Consider the following 23600-nt stretch of genomic DNA (forward strand, 5'->3'; position numbering starts at 1 on the left):
AACAATTCCAAAACTAAGGACCCTGTAATGATTCCACCACTGCCTTTGAGGTAAAAATTTTGAATTAAGAGATTGGTCATTTTGTCTAACACGACACGACCTATTTATTAAAGGGTCCTTGACCCAAAGCCCCAAAATGAGTAAAAGTTATCTCACTTACCCCAGTAACAGATTTTTATTCCTCCTTACCCAATTTAACATAGAAAGACAATTTTACCCTTAATCAAATTTATTAACTCCACATATGCCTGCGATCTCTCTCTCTACCCCCCTCTCTCCTCCGATCTGAAACACACTTTCTCTAGATCTCTCTCTCTCTCTCTCCACCTCCAGCCGGCGTCCATTCGCTCCAATCTCCACCTCCGGCAGGCGCCGATCCTCTCTCTCTCTCTCCACCTCCGGCCGGCGTCGATTCACTCCCCGATCTCCAACTCCTGCGTGGTTTGACCTCTAGCCCAGATTCCGCTGCAGCTCGCCAGTGAGCTCGGCCGCGTCCAACCGCCGTCGTGATGAGTTATTTTTGTTCGGCCGAATTCTGGTCATGTTTGTCCTCGAGCTAAGTTTAGCTCTGGATATGGGTTGGCTCAGTTCTCATGTTTGGCACGACACTCTGTATTGTGAGGGAATTGGAAACTGAAAACTGAAGTTACTTTGGATATGAATTTTTATTGATCTGTCCTTTACTTATTTTGCAGCATGTCGGTGGAGAAAAATCCCGGAAACCGAATGCTTGGTCGTCGTGAGACTGTGAATGGGAAGGTATATCATAGTTGCAGACTATCTATGACTTTCCTGTGCATGGCTAGCTATCTGGCTTGCTCTTTAAGTTTGTAGCTAATAGGAATTTTTGGCGCTGTTTGCAGGCTGGTAAATATGTGTGGTTAACTTACAAGCAAGTATATGACGTGGTAGTAAAAGTTGGCAATTCCATGTGCACTCTTTGGTTTGGCAGAAGTATGTCATCATCTGCTTTGATTGGCTAGTGTCGTAGTCAAAAGTCTTGTTCCAGAGGAATATGTGTAAATTTCAAATTAATGAATTTATTGCTAAATGCAGGGAGACAAATGTGGTATATTTGGTGCCAATTGCCCAGAATGGATTATGAGCATGGAGTTATATTGTCTTTATTGAAGTTTCATTTTCTTGTGTATCTTCTTCTAAACGAACTGCATATGTTTCGAGCCATGGATCATTTGAATGACCTTTCATCATCTTTGAGCTTTGCGTCTTCTTATCTATCGAATGGATCAAGTGGTAACTATGTATCTGCCTCGGCCAATTCTCAAAGTACAGAGCATTTGAGAGGCTGTTGCTTGATTCTCAATATGACTATAGTGCGGACATTGTTGTTGATATGGACGGCTATCCCCCCAATAGACGTCTATTGAGAGGCAATAGACGTTTTAAATTGAGGCAATAGACATCTGTTAAAGCGTCTATTGGGGGGTAATAGACATCTATTGGGGGGCAATAGACGTTTTGAATTGATGTAATCTCCTCGTTTTTTTTCTTTAATCAAAGTTTTATTTGTGTAGTTTTTAGGAAGGTTAATTACCATTTCGGTAATCTAAACGTCTATTGGGGGGCAATAGACGTCTACTGGGGGGCAATACATGGCTGATAGTCGTCTATTGGGGGGCAATACATGGCTGATAGTCGTCTATTGGGGGGCAATAGACGTCTATTGGGGGCAAAAAAACTTTCCGGTGAGATTTTCAGCAAATTCCGGTGGGCGGCAGCCGGTGACCGGTGACCGGATTCCGGCGAAAGTTGGCCGGATTCCGGCGAAAGTTGACTGGATTCCGGCGGCCGGTGACGGGCTCCGGCGAAGTCTCCTATGGTTTCTCTCTCTTCCATGTTCTCTCTCTCTCTCTCTAAGTAACAAAGGGGTGAGGGGTAAAATGGTATTAAAAAAAAATTAAAAACAAAAAAAAATCTTAATGGGGTATTAGGGAAGACTCCCTTAGAGTGTATTGGGTAAGAGAGAATTAAAAAAACTTAATGGGGTAAGTGGGAAAAAAATCCCTAGAAATGGGGTAAATGGACAAAACCCCTTTATTAAATGAGTTAAGCAGGTTGGAAACGGGTAACCGGTTTAATAAATAGGTTGAGTTTGGGTTTAAATTTTTGACAGGATTATTAAATGGGTTGAGTTTGAGTTTGTCTCTTGCGACACTACAAATACTTTGACTCGACACGAACCCAACCCAACACGACCGATTAACAGCCCTAATTGTAAGTGCCGATACATAACACGTTATGTATCAATATATAGTTTTTTTTTTTTTGGGATTAGAATATGTATTAATATATAGTTGCATATTCAATGTATATATATATATATAGTTGCGTAATAATGCTAGACCAATCCTTTTCACCATTAATATATACATGTTCCTGAAGTCTTGTCTTTGGAAAAAAATTGCTAGTCAATTGTTAGACCATAAGAAATAATTACTAGTCAATTAGGAGATAGATGACTAACCATTCCGGCAGCCAGACCCAAACGCAAACCCATCTCCAATGGAGCCTTCCATGCATCCTTCACTCCCATTTGGTGACGTAACTCGCATATAATTTGCATTCTTATGGCACTGGCAGGGTCCATCCAGCCACCACCCTAGCTCCATCCTCCAACGTTACTGTCGGCGGCACCAGTCTTTCAAAATCGGCACCGCCAATGGCGTCAAAGACATTGATGACAATTAGTAGTTACAGCCCTTCTTCTTTATGCTCTCGTAATCCAAAAACGTAGCGTTCTCACTGCTCTATGTATAGCAACTGAGGCTAGTATCCTTGCTGCAATCGGACCGGGCCTGAAACCTGGCGTCGACCTGAATGTTGGGAATCACGCAACTGCTTGAGGCCTGATCGTCTGTGCAGCTTCGTAACAGAACTGCGTTTCGGGACCCCGGGAGGGGGGGGGGGGCCGTTGTTGTTGCTGTAGAGTTGCTGAAGGGTGTGGAAGGGACGATCACATCTGCTTACAAGGATGATATTTAGGCTCTCTGAATCTATGGAGTGAACTGGGAACTCGCCGATAGAGATTCTGGCAGCTTCGGTGCAGTTGAGGCTGATTTTCAGCCGGTTGAGAATCCAAATGGGAACGGGACCGAGAGGTGGCTTTTGAAGCTAGGGCATGACTGGTTGCAGGTAATTGATGCTTGGGTTCTGAACAGTAGTATTAGAAGAACAAGGGTTGCTATGAGCGCATGGATAGATAGATTCTTTCTAACTGCCATGAGTGGAAGAGTTTAGTTGATGAAAGAAAACTTTTTCTGGGAGTGGAAATATTATTTAACTAGTTAAATTAAGACAAGCGATTCGAGTGTTGCTTTCAAGAGTCAACTATATGACTCACAAGTGAGTCTAGTCTAAGGCTAGTTTGGGATTGCTGTGACTTTTAAAAAAAACTGTTGCTGCTGTGTTGTGAGAATAATCAGCTGTGAATTAAAACAGTTTCGTGTTTGGTAAATAATATTTTTAAAAGTGCTGTCAGTACATAAAATAACTGCAGAGTGTGTTTTGATCCACAGCAGCTTCTAAAAGCAACCTCTGGGCTGCTTCTAAAATCTGCTGCCAGTGACCTATAACTTTCAATTAAAGCTGCTTTTTATTTATTTACCAAACACAATAAAATTTAAAATTTTGAACAAAAGCTGATTTTTTTTAAAAGCGAAGCAATCCCAAACGGGGCCTAAGTCTTCTCTTTCATTTTTCATAATTATTTGTTATTGTACTGATCATTTGCAATTTGATTGAGTTACATTTATACTTTAATTCTTGTTTTATTTGGGTTAGTATACTCTCCATATCCTACTGATGGATGAGGCCTAGAGGGTACTGAAGATGAAAATAGGGCTGTACGTTCTGCCCAAATTTTCTATCTGCTGGTGATATATATACAATGTCTTACTTAATGTATAAGCAATAACAGTTTCATCATTTCCTTCTTTTTGAAAAAAAATAAAATTGAGTTCATTGAATCAGTTAACGATTACAATCGTTCCAAATGACATCCCCTATAATTTTAGGAGCTGTGATAAACCTTAGAGCTAAGCTAGAACAACACAGATGATGTACTACACCAACAATTTGTCCTTATACGATAAAACACTGCTCTAAAACACTTATAGAGAAACTAGCAAAAGCTGAAGGTAAATCTTCAGTCACCTCAAGATAATTATCAACAATAGAACTATTGTCACCACCTTGAGATTTGTAAATCAAACCATCAGAATTTGTAATTTGGGATGCAAGAAATCGGCAGACCAATCAACTCTAAACTCGTCCCCGCTTTCAACACACTGCTCGCCAAGACACGCAATTGTGGTACTCACAAAGTGATTATACTGAAACTCATTATAGAATGTAGAGAGGATCAATCTACCCGAAATTAAAAGTCGCACGCCCAAAGGAGTAACAACCGTAACAAGAATCAGATCATCTAGCAAACCTCCTGGGTCCCAAATCCAAATCCATGGAGAAGAGAAGCCCAATAACTGAGTTCTGCTTGGGGCCCAAAGACAACCCACTTTTGATCTGGACACCCAATTGCTTTGGGCCCAGAAACAACCCAACCCTGGAGCCCAAGTTCCTGATTTAAAAGACTCTTCTAAACACACTCAGCATTGATGTGGCTTTCTGCTTCCACTTCTACCCCGTTTGCAATCTTCAACATTAGCGATAAATATAGATAGCAAACCCATGTTAGGTAGCAAGGCTGCACGGGAACTAATCAACTTTCTTGTCTTATGCATGCAAATGATGCAATCATACCTCGCAGGTCTGTGATTCATGTTTTCAGTTCATTTAATAGTTCCAATCATACATTTTAGTTAGCGGGCAAACTCCAAATGAAACCTTTACAACTAGTTCAGAAGAAAGGATAAAGCAATAATATACATATATGGAGGCTAGGATTCAAACAATAGCATAGTTAATCAGTGAACCCACTGTTCAAGAAGCGGCTGAATCAATTTGGGATCGGAAAGGAGTTACCTCCCAAGAGAGATTTGACCCAATTCATTAAATTCCAAGGCTGTTCAGATTCAGAGGAAGAAAATGATCCTCAAGCAGAGGTTGAAGTTTCCTCCAGCTTTGAATCAGTTCACCAAGACCCTTGACAAAAACCTTGCTACAAGCCTGTTCCAGATGCTATTGAAGTACAGGCCTGAGGACAAAGCAGCGAAGAGCGTCTTTTGAAAAGTCCCCTATTTTCCTTCATATGGGACTGTCGTACGATAAGGTCGACGGCGAAATCTGATGCGGAGTTAGAGAATGTTGGGTGCTGGGATGCTGGGTGCGTTGAAATATAGGGGTAGACTTGAAAAGGTACGGATAAAAAGTGAATGTTGGGTGTGTTTAGATTTTTGTTGGGTCTATTTAGAAAGACCCTTTTTTTATGGTTAAACTTATTATAACTTTCATCATTTCCTTCTTAAATCATATAAAAATATTATGTCAAATATGATGAAACAAGTTTAAGCAGTAATTCTCAAGGATTTCTAAGTCAGTAACATAATTGGTAGGAGAATACTTTACTGATCAGAACTAGATGCAAAGCATCTGTTGAAGGAGCCTGTAATTGCATTGCATTGTTTATTTTATTTTATTTTGTTTTGTTTTATACTGAATGCAGTATTCTTAGGGCTGTGGCTTGTCATGCATTTTCTGGCCTTTAAAGCATATTAAAGCTTTGTGTTTCTGCTTTGTAGGTTTCATTTTCACAAAGTCGGTTTTGGTTGCAGGATCAATTGTTTTGGTGATGCTGATTGGAAATATTCCAGAGGTATATTAAAACTTTTGGATTCTCTGTTTGATTTCAATGACTAGGCATATACTTTTTTGGACTTGGGATGTCTTGGTTTCTAGGTTTTCGTCGCCAGCGATACTTTGCTGGGGAGGAAGACCTCCTGATGTGGTAGTGGTGGTAATGGGCTGCGTCTCCCTTTCCTATCTATGGGCTTGGGCTTTTGGGCTTTGCTCTAGGAACGTACTACAAGGAGATTGTGGGCTCTTTTGGCTTGACCAGTTTGTCAGCTGGGCCTATACAGAGGGTGCTTTGAAATCCTCATTCTTTACTTAGGATCTTGGCAATAGGTAGTGGAGGTCCCTCTAATCTTCTGTACATGTCTAGTTTGACTAGCTGAAGCACTTAAAAGCCTTAGGGGTCATCCTAGCCTGGCCCTACCCTAAATTTTAGGGCTTAGGGTCCGGCCGGGCCAGGCCTAGTCAAAGTCAACAAAATTTAGGGCCGGATAGGGTCGGGTCAGGGCTTAAATATGATAACCCTTACCCGCCCGAAAGGCCCGAGCCACTAGGGCCGGGTCGGGCCGGCGTTCCGAAATGGGCCTAAAAGGGCCTTAATTTGTTTAACAAAAAGAAATATGTTATTTTTATATTTTATCTCAAAATGTGGCTCAATGGTTATATAGGTAATACAAGATTCATTGTTTTTTGTTGATCATATTTAATATATATTGGAATTAACTATAAGTTACAACATTTATAAATATTAGTTAAGATGGTTATATTCAATTAACTATCTCTCTAAATCTCTCAAAATTAATTGTTGTTTAACAAAGGAAACAAAAATTAAAGAAAATAAAGCTTAGGAAATCAATTACAAAAAACAGATAAGTTGTATGTTATAGACTAAAGAGAAACATATTTAAAAAATAGAAAAAATAGAAAATTATTAGGGCCTAATTGGGCGAGCTTAAAGGGCTGGGCTGGGTTTGGTCCTAACGGGCTCAAACGGGCCGGGCTTCATCTGCATAACCCTTACCCTACCCTATTTGAGAAAGGGTAGGGCCGGGTCGGGCTTCGGCCCTACGGGCTAAATGAAGAGGCCTAAAAAGCCTGATTGGATATAGGTTTATTCAACAAAACTAGATTTCCAATTAATATTTAAGAGTATCAGTTAAATGGTTTATTATATATTATAAACATAATTTAAGAGTCTATTAGCAAAATACAGTTCATTACAGTAAATTATGATTAAATATTTGTTCACCTGGTGTGCCTGAGTAGTTTATGATCACCTATGTCATTTTATTTAGCATTATTTGGTCTAGTACATAAGATATTTCTCTAATAAATTGTTGATATAGAAGTTTCCAAGTTGGAATCTCTCCTCACCATTGAGGGTTTAGAAATTGAGATTAATTAAACACTCATTAATGTCAATGATTGAAATTAAATCAAATATTAGGTGACAATGAATTTCTTAGTCACCCAAGTGAATAGTACTAACTATAAATGGTGAGGTTCTTAGAAAAATATATTCACAACGGATGAAATGACCATATTCATTAAGTAGTTTATTCAAATTAAAGGAGTACATATGCACTCTAAAGCAAAAAAGAAAACACTCTGCTAGGGTTTTCTTACTTTACTCCCTAGTCGCGTTTTAGCAGCGCTGTCATTGGAGGTGAGTAGCGGTGATTGACACCGAGATTGAGGGTCGTGCACGGCACTGAGATTGCTGTGCCGAGCCCAAGGCGAGGGCGGCGAGGTTCATGTGGTGTATCACTGTGATAGCTTCCACCTTCACACTCTTTGTGTTAGCTTCCACCTTTTCATCCATATCCCCATCATCAAGAATCTCAAAATAGTCAATAACTTTCTCAAGTTTATGACGTGGATCAAGAACAATAGCAATGAATAAATAGTGATTCAACTTATCAAAGCTACCCCAATACTTGAGAAACTTGTCTTGCATGGGTGATGCAATCTCAGACAAACATGGATTCTTTTGTTCTTGCAAGAGACCATAAATAGAGAGTATATCACCAAAAGTACTATGAACGATAGGAGAATTAGAACAACATACATTCAAAGTGATTTCATAAAATGGTCTCAAGAAATCCACAAATTGCTCCCCATATTGCCAATCAACACTCATAGGTGGCCATTCTTTTGGCTTTTCACCCTTGTCACCTTGGAGCCATGCCCAAAAATTACCCGCATCTTCTTCCACCATTCTATCAAAAGCTTTTTGGAAGGTCAAAGCCCGTTCCAACATCAAGAATGTGGAATTCCACCTAGTAGGGACATCCAAAATCACAAGCCTTTTGCACTCTAGTTTCACCCTTTCAACACATCCCTTAAAAAAATCAAGCCTTTGTGGGGAGGATCTAACATACCTCACCGCATTGCGAATGGCACCAATGAATATCTTCATCACACTCAACCCATCATTGACAATCAAGTTAAGAATATGGGCGACACACCTCATTTGCAAATTCTTCCCTCCATGCAAAAGTGCATTAGGGACACCCCAATCACCTATCCTCCTACTCAACTCCTTCAATGCAACATCATTTGACGAAGCATTATTAACGGTGACTGTGAGAATCTTCTCTATACCCCATTCCAACAAACAATCCTCTAATAGCTTAGCTATAGCCTCTCCCTTATGACTTGGAATCACACAAAAATTTTAAATTCTCTTATGCAACACCCAATTATCATCAATAAAATGTGCAGTGAGGACCATATAATTAATGTTTTGAATAGAAGTCCAAGTATTGGTTGTAAGAGACAACCTATATCTACTCAATTGATCCATCAATTTTTTCTTTTCCCCCAAATAAAGCTTAAGGATATCCTTTGCTATTGTCTTACGGGGAGGAATTCTCCAATAAGGAAGAGCTCTACCCATAAAACGTCTAAACCCCTCTCCTTCCACATGAGAAAATGGTAGCTCATCTAATATAATGTACTCCACACATAACATAGATAGCTCTTCTTGAGTGCATTCTACAGTACACAACTCAGTAGTTTGTTTTTTAAAAGAGAAAATCTTTTGCCTTTTAGCTTTCATCATCTCAATATTAGGGGGATACTTTAGACACTTGTCCGTATGATTATTAAGGGAGGTTGTACCATTCTTCCTAGGATCGGCATAGTAATCTTTTCCACAATAATTACATTTACCCTTAATTCTACCATCCACCACATCCCTCTCAAAATGATTCCAAATATCTGACCTTTCTTTCCGTTTCAATTCCTCAAGGATGCTTTCCACACTTCCATCATCTTCAAGCTCGGTTGCTTGACTTCCTTGAGTTCCTTGAACTTCCGGAGTTGCAGTAGAAGTTCCTTCGTGGGGAGGTATTGGTGTTGTAGATTCACCAACACTAGTGTTGATATGCAAAACAGAACAGAAACAGCAATAAGAAACAAAAAACAGAAACTGCAATAACAAAAAAAAAAACAGAAACTGCAAACATAAACAAAATACAGAAACTGTAATAAGAGACAAAAAACAGAAACTGCAGTTTTTAAGCACAAAACTCATACTGCAAACAAAAACAAAATACAGGAAACTGGAATAATTAACAAAAAACAGAAACTGCAGTTTTTAAGAGCAAAACAGAAACTGCAGTTTTTAAGTGCCACCCACAGAATTTGGAAATTAATGTACAAATATAGAAACAAATCAAGAACTATTCGTGTCGGTAAGTCGGTAACAGTGGTCCAATTAGTCTCTTGTCCAATTAGTAAAAGTAGAATATCCAAGAGCATTTCAATTTAAAGTAACAGAAAAAAACTTGGAAGAAAGTTGAATTAATCATACAACCGAAGCATACAGAATTATACAATCAGTTCCAAGTTGGACATGTAAGCAAGGACGAAATCATGATATTCTATATCTCAAATAATTTAAGGTACAACTTCAAAGCACACCACATCAGCAAACAGATTACAGATTTTAAACAAAAAAATGCTACCTGAGATGATGAAGATGATTTATTCTTCGGGGCTGAGGCAGAACTTGTACCACATGACTTAGATTTCTCCATTTGCCTCTTCATTTTCAGCAATCTCAAGTCTAGAACTACTCGGCCAAAACAAATGCAGAGTACCTGAAACCCATATCCCAAATTTGTCAAAGGTATAAGCATAATGACTTGCATGTTGAAACAAACCACCACAACTTCAAGAAACAAATTCAATAAAAAAGAATCAACAAACAAGAATCCATAAGAGACAGAGAGCAAGCTTCGGTTATCAAAGAGGTGTACCTGAAACTAAAATACTCAATTCCAAGCTTCGGTTCCGGCGAAGGTGCGAGGGAGACGACGACCAGAGCTTTGCTTCGAAATTGATTGGCGGCAGACGGTTGGAGCTCCAGCAGCTACACACACACAAAGATTTTTAACATCATCTCAGATCGTTGTAAATCAAATTGCAGACGGAGCTGGAACCTAGAACTCTGGATCTGATCTTACCTTTCAGAGACTGAAGAAGGAAAGCGGATGAGTACGTGAGGCTTCACATCTTCGAAACTGAGTAGCGACGGCGGACAGTGGTTCTGGCAGGAGGTAGCGGCGAGCCCCAAAGTGCAGAGATTGTGCCCCAAAGTGCAGAGAAGGGAAATGTCGGGCAGCAACTCAGCGAGTGACGAGAGAGAGAGGCTGTTAGCCTAACAGGGGTCAGAGAGAGAGGGAGAGGGTCGATACTGGGACTGAGAGAGGCGGATTGAGGCTATTAGGTCAGGGGTCGGGGCTGAGTTCGAAACGCGTTCGGGTCTTCGGGACTGAGAGACTGAGAGAGAGGGTCGATACTGAGACTGAGAGAGGCGGATTGAGGCTATTAGGTTTTTAGGGTTTCCGCATAATGCATATACAAAACGACGTCGTTTTTAGGCTACTCGGTTTTCGATTCGGTTCGGTTTCGGCCGGGCTGAAACCGAAAACCGAACCGACCAGATTCGGTGCGGTGCGGTTTTTCGCTTTTTGGTGCGGTTTTGTTAGGTGCGGTTTTTTTCGGGTATCGGTGCGGTTTTTTTCGGTTTTCGGTTTCGCGAACCCACCCCTAGTATCACAAGCTAGGTCGGTGGTTTTGTGGGGAGACAGACGGGATCTGGATGCAAGTAACGAACTGATGGTGTTTTGTGAAGGCAGCGTGGCTTCTGATAGCGGTGCGGCTTCTAATGGCGACGTTGCTTTTGATGTGGACGTCCAGTTTACTTGGATACAGAAGGGCAGCTATGATCCTCTGAAGAAGACAGCCGCCAGAATTGCAGCGGCAGTGATGTTACTCAAAGGGGTTTCTTGGGCTTAGAGTTAGGCCTGGGGTTCTGAGTCTGATTATGAGCTTGGGCTACTTGGGCCTAGTTCATGGGCTATCAAGGAGGGTGCCTTGCCACCCTCACTTGTTACTTAGTGACTTGGGCAGACCCGGCTCAAGAGTTTTAGACCTACGTGGGCATGTTGGGGCATACCTATGTTCTTCAAGTGCCAATCTATTCAGATCATGACTTCTTGGAGAGTTGGTAATTATCTTGGATATGATTGGTGTATTTCAAGCGACTTATAGATAAGGAGCTGCTCCTATTTGTTGGCTAGGAAGTGGCTTTCTTTTGGTACCACAATTGCGTGATTTTCTAATGGGAGGCTAGTGAATGATTTTGCCCTAGAATACATAGAGGTTGTTTGTTTATAAGTTCGCTAATTATAGCGAGCTTATCATTGACTTGTAATGAGTTTGCTTAGCGTAGATTTGGGTTTCTGGATTTTATTGCCTGCTATCTTTTTGTAAGTGCAGCTAGAACTCTAGCCATTGGCTGAATGCCGGCTATTGATCTTAATGATATCAATTTGGGCTAAATACTGTTTAGTACCATGTGGTATGGATCCAACATCGATTCAGTCCCTCGACTTTCAATTTCATCAAAAACACCCCTGCAATATCATCTTCACATCCAATAGGTCCCTCCGTTAGGCAACCGTCAATTTCAGACGTTAACTTGCTGACGTGACGTCCCAACTCAGCAAAAGTGGGGCCCACATGGAAGTCAAATTCCCAAAATGACCCTGGCTATTTAGTATCTTATTCTGACTCCCTTCCCCGAGATTCAATGCCTCCGCAAGCAGTCCTCTCTTGCAATACCCTTAATCCCAACTTCAACATATCTTGCAATAGTCCCTCGGCCTACTCCAGTTTCCCTTCCTTCGACAACCCATTGATCAACACATTGTAGGTCACATCATTTGGAAAGCACCCCACCTTCTGCATCTCTGACACAAGGTTAAGTGCCTGCTTCACTTCCCCTCTTTAGCTCTACTTGCAAGGTTCCTATCCCTAAGCAGCCTTAGAAGCCTATTACAGTTATTCACATCCGGCAACAACCCATTCCTTATCATCTTATCGAAAATTTGACAAGTATTCCTCCACTAAAAATTTCTTCGCACACACCTACAACAAGAGATCAAGCAGTTTAATCGAGACCTTTGCGTAAACATACTCATGAATCAAAACATCCACAATCCCATGATGCATATCTACACTAATCACTCTCTCCATCACCCAATACGCAGACCTAATCATATCATTGTGGGCCAAAATCTCGAGAATGACACAAAAGACAAAATCGGACCTTTTAACCTCCAGCTGGGCCTCGACCAGAATCTGCGCGAGGACGCTGACGAAGAGGTCCGGGTCAGAAATCACAGGGTGGAAGCGGTGGGAGGAAGAGTCACGGGTGCAGAAAGCTGAGGGGGTTTTGCGAAAGGTAGGGAAGATGAGGTCGCGGTAGTGGGTGTCGGAGAGGGGTGACGTGGCGGGGAGGGAAGGGGAGTGGCGGCTAGAGGATGATCGGGAGGGCGAGGTTGGCGTTCGGCGTTTAGGGATTTGAGGATTGGAGGCAGAGCAGACGAGGATGATTTGGGTGGCTTTGCAGACGAGGTAGCGTTGCGGACTGTCGATGGGGAGCGGCGGAGGTGGGCTGAGCGGCCGTCTCCGAGCTTCAACAGAAACGAAGAAGAAGAGAAGAAAAGAAGGGAGAGTAGATCTCGGGGAAGGGAATCAGAATAAGATATTAAAGAGCCAGGGTCATTTTGGGAATTTGACTTCCATGTAGGCCCTACTTTTGTTGAGTTGGAACGCCACGTCAGCGAGTTAACGTCTGAAATTGACGGTTGCCTGACGGAGAGACCTATTGGACGAGAAGATGATATTGCGGGGGTGTTTTTGATGAAATTGAAAGTCGAGGGACTGAATCGATGTTGGGTCCATACCACAGGGTACTAAACAGTTTACTATTCAAAATTAAAGGAGTATGCAAACTAAACAACCCTCTAGAAAATACTCATTGCCTAGTAAAACCTATGACCTTTTACTATTTTGCAATTTGTTTCTCATGTAACGACTCATGGTTACTCTTGTTAATTTGTATACAATTTCTTTATGCAAATTTCCAGTCTGTAATTATTTTTATTTTATATTTTTTTTTAAATTGCGTAACTGTTGCAAGCATAACATTACAAAGTAATGTTTTATGCAGTTAGTTTATTACAGGCTTTTTACTATATGAATTTAGTAAATCCCAAAATTTCTATTATTTAATAGTGTACTTTTGCTAAATTAAGAAAATATTCTAGATCTATTATTTATGACTAGATCTAGTCATAAATTTCCAAATTAATGAACCATGAAGAGATAACAAATTAACCGCAAAACAAACCCAAATTTCTAACCACAATTCAAACTTGAAACCGTAGCCAAAACTCTATATAAATAACCAATGGCTCGTAGTCTCTAATAGCATTAAGTGAATACGATAGACTTGTGTACGTTATAGCCAAGATCATGGGGCTATCAAACATGAAATCCTTGATCCTCTGTGTGCTCATCATTCACATGGTGGCGTTGAACCATGGAGTCACAGCAAATAACAAATTTATTGACCCTGGAGTTCTTGATCCTTGCCAAAGACCAGGTGGACCGCACCCGGGTTGTCATCCTAATAACAACAACGGTGAGCCAAAGCCTGCTAATCCTTATAGCCGCGGTTGCTCAAAAGTTACCCGTTGTCGATCAGATCCACAGTGATGGTGACTATAAATTTTTTATCTAAGAGTGTGCTAAGTTATATTGATTAAGGTCGACGCATTTCAATAAACTGACCTCAGTGCTGTAGGTATTTGAGGGATGGAAAGAAGTTATGAATAAGTAATAGTTTTGAGTCTTGTGAGTAAGGGAATGTCCTTAATCTATATACTTCTTTGTTTGTTTCCTATATATATATGTACAGTTGGTGCTGATTGTAGTATGTGATCTTACAAGTATTTGTTGGTATGTTTGATTCTTTCTTTGTCTGATTGAATTCTTGCTATTAGCTTTGCATTCTCTGGGTTGAAAATTTGTTAGACTTCGCCAAGTACATAAAAGCTGCCACTTTGCCATTTAAAGATTATCAGATTGATCTAATACTAGTTTTGTGATCTATTACGTTTTCGGAAGATGTACGTGTTGGATATCAACCAAAATGTAAAATATTAAACAATGTTTATATGAAGGAATTTAACACATAAAATACACACATTCAGTTGAAATGTACATACCTAAACAGAGCTCTTAGAGAGAGCTACAGAGGAAACTATGATTATGGTTTTATTTTTTTTTCTTTATTTTTTTTTTTACAAAATAATGAGAATTCATTAAATCCCACAAAGGTAGGGACAAGCTAGATATGGAGAAGAAAGCGAGGGTGGAGGTAGCTTTTGGACCTCCAAACCTCCTCTCTTCTTTGTGACTTCAAAGGCATCAACATCGTCGTCATCGTGGCTGATGATTGGGCGGTGGCTACCAACAGTGTAACTAGGGTTGCCTCTTGGATCTCTAGCTGGGTTGAAAACTGTTTTTGGGATTAGATGTTTAGGGCCCCATACGTCTATTGTGTGGCTACTATTTGGGCCTGTGGCCATTGGAAAAAGTTTTCATTTTGGTTAAATAGGAAAATTTCCGGAAAATATCAGAATTTTCCTTTTTGGAAATAGTTTCTCTCTCTTCTCTCCCCAAGCCGCGTCGCCCCTCTCCCTTCGCCGGCTGAGTTCTCCGCCGTCCGGCCACCATAGGACATGATTCCAAGTGGATTCTCTTCGCCTCATCCTCCTCTAGAAGTCTGTGGAAGAATTGAAGCAAGATTCGAGCTGTGGAAGGAGCTACATCGACTGAAAGAGGCCGCGGCGGAGCTGCAAATCGCCTTCGTCGGAACTGGAGATTCCGGCCACCATAGCCTGTGATTCTTGAGGGCTTTTGGAGCCCAGAGGACGTAGATGCTTTTCCCCAAGGTGGTTTACAACGATTCAACTTGTGGAGATCAAATTTTGGAGGAGCCCTTTATGCGTTGGGCTCTTGAATTTGGGTTAACGCAGACTGCTATGCGGCAATTAAAGAAGGGGAAGCTAGGGAGAGCTTTCTTTACCATACCCTTTTTTTTTTTTGATAAATTCTTTACCATACCCTTTAAAGCATCTCCAACAGTGATAGCTATCTTCATAGCTAAAAGTAGCTAAAACTGAAATATAGTTAGTTAAATATTGAGTTATGCTCCAGCAAAATACCTAAATCCCAAGTTAAATTTAACTTCTAGTTAAATTCTCTCTCCTCTCTATCTAAATATAGCTAGGTCTTTTAGCTAAAGTTAATTTACCTTTTGTTTAACTAGTCTGCTGGAGATCAAACTTAGCATAAAATTAGTTAAATTTCAATTTTTTTTAAAATAAGTATTCTGTTAGAGATTGCCTAAAATCAAGAGGACTGCTGCTGACAATATATTCAGTCTAACACTTTAACTTATCCTTGTAAACCTCCTGGCCCTAGTTCTAAGGGCAAGGAGAAGTTTTTTTTTTTTTTTTTTGGTACGCCTATAAACTATGTATTAAATTTTCATAGTTACAGACTTGCTTTAAATAAGTGAGCGCTCAGTTCGAATATAGTTGGTCTATCCCTATGTACCACTATGGTCTTCACCATGATTCTTTGATCTGTCCATAGCAAGGCATCAGGAGGGTATGTAATGGCCTTCTTGGCATGAGTTTATCTATACTATTATTAAGAGAAAATACTTTGTTAGCCAAAACTGAAAATTTTGACAGATTTAACCCTAAAAGATTAAAAAACTTTGAGAATAAATTAAATCACAAGGATAAATAAGACAATTATAAAATAGATTTTTATTAAGAAAATTAAAAAGAAATGCTTCCACAACCCCCACTATTTTCTCTTTGCAATAACTACCACTGAATCTATTTCTTTTGCAATAACTACCCACTTTTTTTTTTTAACAACGAAAATTTTTCATACACATGCAGAGCATGTGATTGTAGACTAGTATCAATGAAATCATCATTTATTCAAAAAAAAAACAAAAAAAGGTACATGACCCAAAATACAAAAGAAATAACCTAGCAAGCCCAACAACCTAATCTATTCAACCAAAAAACAAGCCCATATAAGAACAAACCTTATTGTTGACCAAACAACAATTTAGAAAAGAAGACTATTGCCACTGTTATCTCATCATCGAAACAGCATGTAAAGCTTACTCCGATGGTAAAATTCGACCCATATCTAATAGTGATCACGACAAAAAGCCCCTATATTACCTACAACAAGCAAATTCAAACACCGATTGCAAACCTCCTATACACAAATCAACGCAGACTCTCACCCCCGCAAATCGGTAAACAAAGCTACAATCATTGGAAACCTACCATGGGACCAGAGAAAGGTGTAAGAACCTCCATATTACTGCAAGCATAAGAATGTGTAGATGTGTGGTTTCGAGAATCCATCCTAGGAAGCCACCTAAGAATGTTGATGAAAGAGGAGTTTAAGCTCTGAGAAGGCTTGCCATGCAAGATTCCGAGGCTTGATAGAAACAAATCCAAACCATAATGGAGCAAAAAACAAGAAGATCGAAAACAAAATGAAACAAGGGCTACCAAGGTAGGCGGAATCCTCAAAACTATAGATAGAGCCACTAAAGCGATGGACGGAGCCACAAGAGACTGAGACTTGCCGTTGTCGACTCTCAATAGTGGCCACTCAGAGCGAGATGAAATTATAGAGCGAAAGATCGAGGAGTCTCTGTCTCTCTCTCCCGAGAACATTTTTTTTTGACTTTGTCAAGGGGAACCCAAAGGCTTTCTAGGCCTAAGATAAACCCCTTCGGCGCATGTGAAATGCTCCAACTGTGCATTGCAGCACAGTGCCTAGCCACTTTGACAGCTTCGGGGTTCGAACCTAGGTTGGGGAGCACACCCAACTAGGCAAGAACCACTAGGTCAGTTGCAGTGGTTCTCTCCCTAGAACATTGATTGTGGTTTAATTGAAGAGCCTGATTTGATGCAAAACTTGATTTCATATTCCAATTAATATTTAATTTCTTTAACAATAATTCGAGAGAATTAGGTCAATATAGTTTATTAATTACACCCTATCAACTTTATTTAAGAGTCTATTAGAAAGAGAGAGTATTACAAAAAAGCTGACTAGTTGGAAAACAAAAATATTGAGTATATCAGAGAGAGTATTACAAAGAAGCTGACTAGTTGGAAAACAAAAATGTTGAGTTTGGCAAGAAAAGAGATTATGATAAAGGTGGTAGCACAAACCATGCCTTTGTACACAATGAACAACAATTATGTGCTCAATTTTTTTGGGGTGCTATAGATGATAAAAAGAAGATTCATTGGCGATCATGGGATAGAATGTGCCTTACTAAAGCAGAGTGTGGAATGGGTTTTAAAAATTTGTATGCTTACAATTTGGCTATGCTTGCAAAACAGGGGTGGAGATTGATTTCGAATCCGTCTTCTTTGATTGCTAGATTGTTTAAAGCTAGATACTACCCTAATTGTTCTTTTTAGAAGGCAGATGTGGGGGGTCTCCATCTTTTTCTTGGCAGTCTATTCTAACAAGTAGACCGGTTTTAAAGGCTGGGACTCAGTGGCAAATTGGTACAGGGCAGCAAATTGATATATGGAAGGAGAATTGGATACCGGATGTGCCTTCTGGAACTCTGACCAGACCGGTACATTGTGAGTTCGATAAGGTGGCAGATTTGATAGATGGAGATTCAAGGAGGTGGTCCATACAGGTACTTCATACTCTCTTTCCTCCTAATATCGTGGAAAAAATCATGTGTATTCCTTCGAGTCGAAATGGTAGAAGAGATAGAGTAACATGGAAATTGGAAAAAAAAAAAGGCTTTTATTTTGTAAAGAATGCTTATTAATGGGTGGCTCCAGATATGGTGTTAGCTAATTTGAGGGCTTCAACATCTGTGGGTGATCCGTTTGCACTTCTTTGGAAGGCTTAATGGAATGCTAAAGTTCCAGGGAAGGTTCAAATTTGCCTCTGGAGGGCGTGTAATAATCTATTGCCTACAAGGGATAGATTAAGTACTAATGGATACACAGAGGAATTGGGTTGTTTGCTGTGTAGTCACCCTTATGAAGATAGCAGACATGGTTTTTGTGCTTGTCCGGTGGCCAAAGAAATATTGAGTGTCGCTCCTTTTAATTTGCTGCTTTACATGTCGCATTCTTTTTCTTTCAAAGAGTGGATTTTGGAACAAGCTATTCAAATGTCTGCTGATATTTTTGCCAAGCTTCGTATGACTATTTGGGCATTGTGGAAGAATTGAAATGACAAGCTATGGTCAGATAAATCTCAAAGTGCAATGGCTATTTCTTTGAGTACTAGGACCTGGTATGAAAGTTTCTTGATAAATCGGTATCCCAATGCTAAGCAGAAGAAAGCTTGTGTTCATCGGTTTTGGAAAGCACCAAGGGAAGGCATTCTCAAGTTGAACACTGACCATCAGTAGGGTATGGTGCAGTCGGTGGTGTTATCCGGAATGATCAAGGTGACTTTGTTGTTGCTATAGTGCATAAGGTTAGTTATGTTACAGTAGCTTTACAAGTTGAGTTGTTAGCTATACGAGCTGGTATGGATTTGTGTCAAGCTATGATGATTAAGGAAGTGATTATTGAAAGTGATTGCTTAGTTGCCATTCAAGCTATAACATCAGAGGCGCCTGATATGTCTGCTTATAGTGCTATTATTGAGGATATCAAGGCTGGTACAAGAGGTTTTCGGACCATCTCTTTTGTTCATGCTTCTTGTTCTGCAAATTGTGTTGCTTATAGGCTAGCTAGTCATGCCTTTGAAAATGAAGGTAACTTTGATTGGTTCGTTCATGCTCCAGATTTAATCTTAGATGCCATCATGTACGATTGTAATCATCATAATTGATCAATAATTTTTTTTTTTTTTTTGATTGGGGGAGGTTAGCGTTAGAAAATTAGCAACACACACACCCTTCCGGGGGTATCCCAGCAGAGCCGGACTAATCCCTTCTGAACGCCACGGGGCAAAAAGCACCCATTAGCTGGCCACCAAGGCCTTATGGGGATTCGAAAGCCAGACCTGGGGGTTCCAGATTAGGACCTTCTACCACCCCACTATCCCTAGTGGTTGATCAATAAAATTTTTGGAAGTTTATTTCAAAAAAAAAAAAAGAGTCTATTAGAAAAAGAAAATTATTAGTTATTTTCTTATACTTCATGGTAGACGAGATACTTTGGCTCTCTCCAAAACCTAGTCGCCCTGGCTTCAGTTTTCTTTCATGGCAGCCGACACCGGCCTTTCTTTTAAGTGGAATTTTTTCTCTATGCTTTGCGGTCTATCATCAGCCCTCTAGCACATACTTTTTGGAGAGAACACCCAATCAAGCTAACCTCCTCATCATAGTGATTTTGGTGAAGATACTTGTTATCGCTGGGCAGATCTTGTGGAATTGGGGCTAGGCAGGCGTGGTGTCTTACTTTGCAGATTCAACCACGTAAGGGACGACTCAAAGGACTGATGGATTAGGAACTCCCAGAATCTCAGTGGTCCTGGTGTGGAGGTTTAGGCAGAATTGTTTGGGCTGCTGTGGAGGAGGCGACGTGGCACATACTAGCAAGGAAGATTGAATTTGACGATTCAAGTCGGGTCCGACCACAAAGAGGAAGGCTTAAGGACTATGAAGATTGGCCAACAGGAATCAATTTGCAGGCGACGATTGGACCATGCTGGATGCGGGTGGCACCTTTCATATTCCCAGAACAAGGTGGCGAGGGATGTCCAACTCCATTTGGCAAGGGGACAGTGCGAGGCTATGCACTTCGAGGTGTGGTGGCTAATGCATGTGAGCACTGATTTGCTGGGGCAGTGGCGGAGCTCGGTTTATTTGGAAATGACCGCCGATAACACAGGTGGTGTGTTAGGGTGCCCAGAACTGAATGGATGCCCCAAAATTTTGGGATTTAGATTTGGGCCCAAGTGTGGATCAGGTTGACAAATGATTGGTACTTGGGGTTTCATACTTGGGATCCCAGAGGATATATCCAACAAACTTTACTTATATTTAACACATGTGGTACTAACGAATCTTCTAGAATAGTATTGACGACGGATGATTCAAGATATTTTATTTTATTGGTCACAACCTATTTTATTTGTAAGTGTGCTTTCATTTCAAATAAGTGGTACTATCCTGCTTTACATTGTCTCTAGCAATAAAAGCATATGTAATGTATCATTCTGGCCTGAGTTTGAATGATTAAATGAGATGATCTCTTACTAAAAAAAAAAAGTCTATGAGCAAAATACAATTCATTGCACTATATTATGATTTATTAATCATTCGTTCATATGTTGTAACTGAGAAGTTCAATGTATATATTTAGTTATTTATTATGGCATCTATATTATACTTCCATGAATTTTCAGCTTGTTTGTTGATAACATATTTGCAAGCAAGTAACCCAATTGCTAAGGCGTTACCTACTAAATTTAGGAATATGTTACTCTCTCTGGAGAGGTGAGGTGGTGGCATCAGGCGACGGCCTGATATTGGCTCACATGGATGGGGTTTTCCTTTCCTCATCGTCTTCTTAAAAACTTTCAAGGTGAGGATAATGGCGTTTGGTACCGATTTGACAATATCAGGGTTGGGTGGACGTCCGACGTTGACGTTACCGAACGGGGGGCTGTTGATCGTAGGGCTGTCGGGATGGAAGGCTGGCGGAGCGAGTTGGATGGGCTTGGCCACCATTTGATGTGGCGTTGTAGGGGCATGATGGGTCATGAACCGACGACGATTGGGTCTGGCTCTGTCAATGTTGGCGGCGGGGGAATGGTCATCAGCGGTGGTGTAGATGGTGTGGAGCTGTTGACGGCTAGTTTGTGGCCTAGGGTTTTCTCTAGGTTCATGGGCTGGGGGTCAATGTATTTGGGCTTGGGTTCGAGTCTATTAACTTGGGCTTGGGCTATTGTTTTCTTTTTTTGGGTTTAGTTTATAGGGATTCTTCCTGTTTTGTGAGAGGGATCTGTAGTTTATTTCTGAGATTTGTCGCCAAAAAATACTCGGGATGTTTTGGCCTCTTGATTTTCTAGGACATTTTAGGGTAGATTTTGACTGAGCTTTATAATCTTTAAAATGGTTGAATTACTTAGGTAGTGACTATTTTGACAGCCCCATAAGAGTGAGTCGTTATATGTAATTTCACGGATCAATGCAATGAGTTGAGATTTCTCTCATAAAAAGAAAAACCAATTGCTAAGGCAAAGATTGTCTTCCTTGTTAGAATAAAAGGGGATTTAATTTTATTTATCTGCAATTCGGTTGTAGTTGGATTGGTATTTAATTACAGAGTGATTAATCAGAGAGATGGACAGAGGCAGAGAAAAATGGGATGGAGAGAGAAGTGAGAGCGCCAGAGAAAGAAGGAAGTTGCAGACAAGAAAGGAGAAGAAGGGAGGAGATGGGGTATTGCGGCAGTTGCTGTCTGAGAGAGAGAGAGAGAGAGAGAGAGAGAGAGAGAGAGAGAGAGAGAGAGAGAGAGAGAGAGAGAGAGAGAGAGAGAGAGAGAGAGAGAGGTAGAGGAGGATAAATTTGGGAAAAAAAGTGGCAAAAAAACTTAAGGGATATGTATTAGGAAATTGAGACAGGCAAATGAAATATTCTTTTGATCGCATCATCGTGATCCATAGAGATGGCTAAAAATCTAAAACTCCTAAAAGGATGGAATCCTCTGAGGAAACTTTTTATAGGTACATCATTTGGAATTTTGGATACTAGACTGGAGAAGTGAGTTGATAGATTAGAGTGGTTAATTAATATGAAAAATTATACGGTACGTTAATTCAGGAGATTCTTCATGACAATGCTCAACTCAAAGAAAAAGTTTCTTCCCTTCAAGTCCTCCTTGCAGCTGATCTAGTATCGCCTCTGCAGAGAAGCATGGAGATAGATGTCACCGTTAACGCCCAAGTCGACTTAGAACCGAAGCTTCAAGTACTGCTCCATGCATGAATACAAGAGTTGTATAGTAATAGATATATGTATACGGTTTGCTGTGTTTTCCTTTTCCTAGTTCACAGATACATGAATTTATCTAGTTGTTTAACGGATTATGTAAGTTTTTGAAGTCATCATGATTTATATGCTTTGAAGATGTTGAATGAATATTATTCTATATATGCTTTCAAGTGGTTGCTTATGATGATTTAAATGGTACCACAGACGTACATATTCTCATATATATATCACCATTAATAATCTATATACTCATCAATTTTACCCGAGAGCTCATTATTTGCTATGAGAGCACTAACCATACCGCCAACAGCCTAGCTAAGCACGCATATCGATCAGGCTGAGAATCCAAATAGGCAGGGATGTAGCTAGGATTTGAAAATGGGGTGGGTTAAGTTTATTGGTGCTCTTTTTTTAGGCGAAGACCAATTTTTTTTTTTTTTTGTCTCCATAGCCTAACTTGCATAAAATCAATGCCTCCATATGATAACAAGAGAAATTTGGAGCAAAATTAGCGCAGAAGTCATCAGATGATTAGGACTTCGGACTTTAATCAGACTCAAAAATCAGAATAGATAGATTTTAATCTTTCAAGATGAAAATATAAAATAACTCAAGTACTTGGGACGTTAGGAGGCATGCGATTCTCACTGTCCTGTGTTATAGTGATTGAAAGTCTGAAGGACGAAGACGAAAAACGAAGGCTGATTCACGCTGAATATTTTTTTTTTCTTGAAGTAATCTAATTTGGCTAGGTATAGGGCTGAGTATAAGTATACTTGAGAGATTTTCTGCCTAAATTTGGGTTTGGGCTATAGCCCAACCAGCCTTTCACTTAGCTACGTCCCTGCAAATGGGTACAAGAACACACAGGGCCAGCTTTGAGAATTCAATGCTCAAGATGACGTAAATTCATTGTGCTGGCCAGCAACATAAAAAGGAAACTAGGGCTGCTTCTAAGTTCTAACCTCTCTTCTATTTATAAAATTTCACATTTTAGTAGTGAGCAAAGCAGCGTAAACCGGGAAAACGTTGTGCTACTATGCTTAGCTCTGGAGTGTTGCACCCTAGATAATAAGAGTTAAACCTTTTTAATTATTTTTCATGGGAGACTTTTGATGACAAATTTTCAGTGCATCGATCTTTATTTTTATATTTTTATAGGAGGCTTTGTCAACGAACAATTCGTCTGTATCCATTTTTATATTTTTTTATCCATGGCCTTTGTTCGGATCCAGGAATAGGTCAATGAACAATTCATTGTGTCTCATTTTTCAAATTAGGAGGGAAAAGTTTGAGTTTAAAAAAAAAAAAAAGTAAAAGTGGCGGGGATCAAGGTCATGTTTGAAATTTGAAAAAAAAAAAAAATGAGGGGGTCCAAATCGAACCTGAATGCCTAGTGATGGACCATATATGTCCAGATCCCTAAACA

At 40.1% G+C, this 23600-nt stretch overlaps 1 protein-coding gene across 1 annotated transcript; it reads left to right on the top strand.

Moving 5' to 3' along the window:
- The first annotated feature begins 13589 nt into the window (after window positions 1-13589).
- Window positions 13590-14050, top strand: LOC133736162 (protein RALF-like 10). Its single transcript, XM_062163602.1, has one exon. It carries the CDS (start codon window positions 13603-13605, stop codon window positions 13843-13845), a length of 243 nt encoding a protein of 80 aa, XP_062019586.1. The 5' UTR covers window positions 13590-13602; the 3' UTR covers window positions 13846-14050.
- Window positions 14051-23600: the final 9550 nt, after the last annotated feature.

The sequence above is a fragment of the Rosa rugosa genome, chromosome 3 (assembly GCF_958449725.1).
Source record: "Rosa rugosa chromosome 3, drRosRugo1.1, whole genome shotgun sequence".
Lineage (NCBI taxonomy): Eukaryota > Viridiplantae > Streptophyta > Magnoliopsida > Rosales > Rosaceae > Rosa > Rosa rugosa.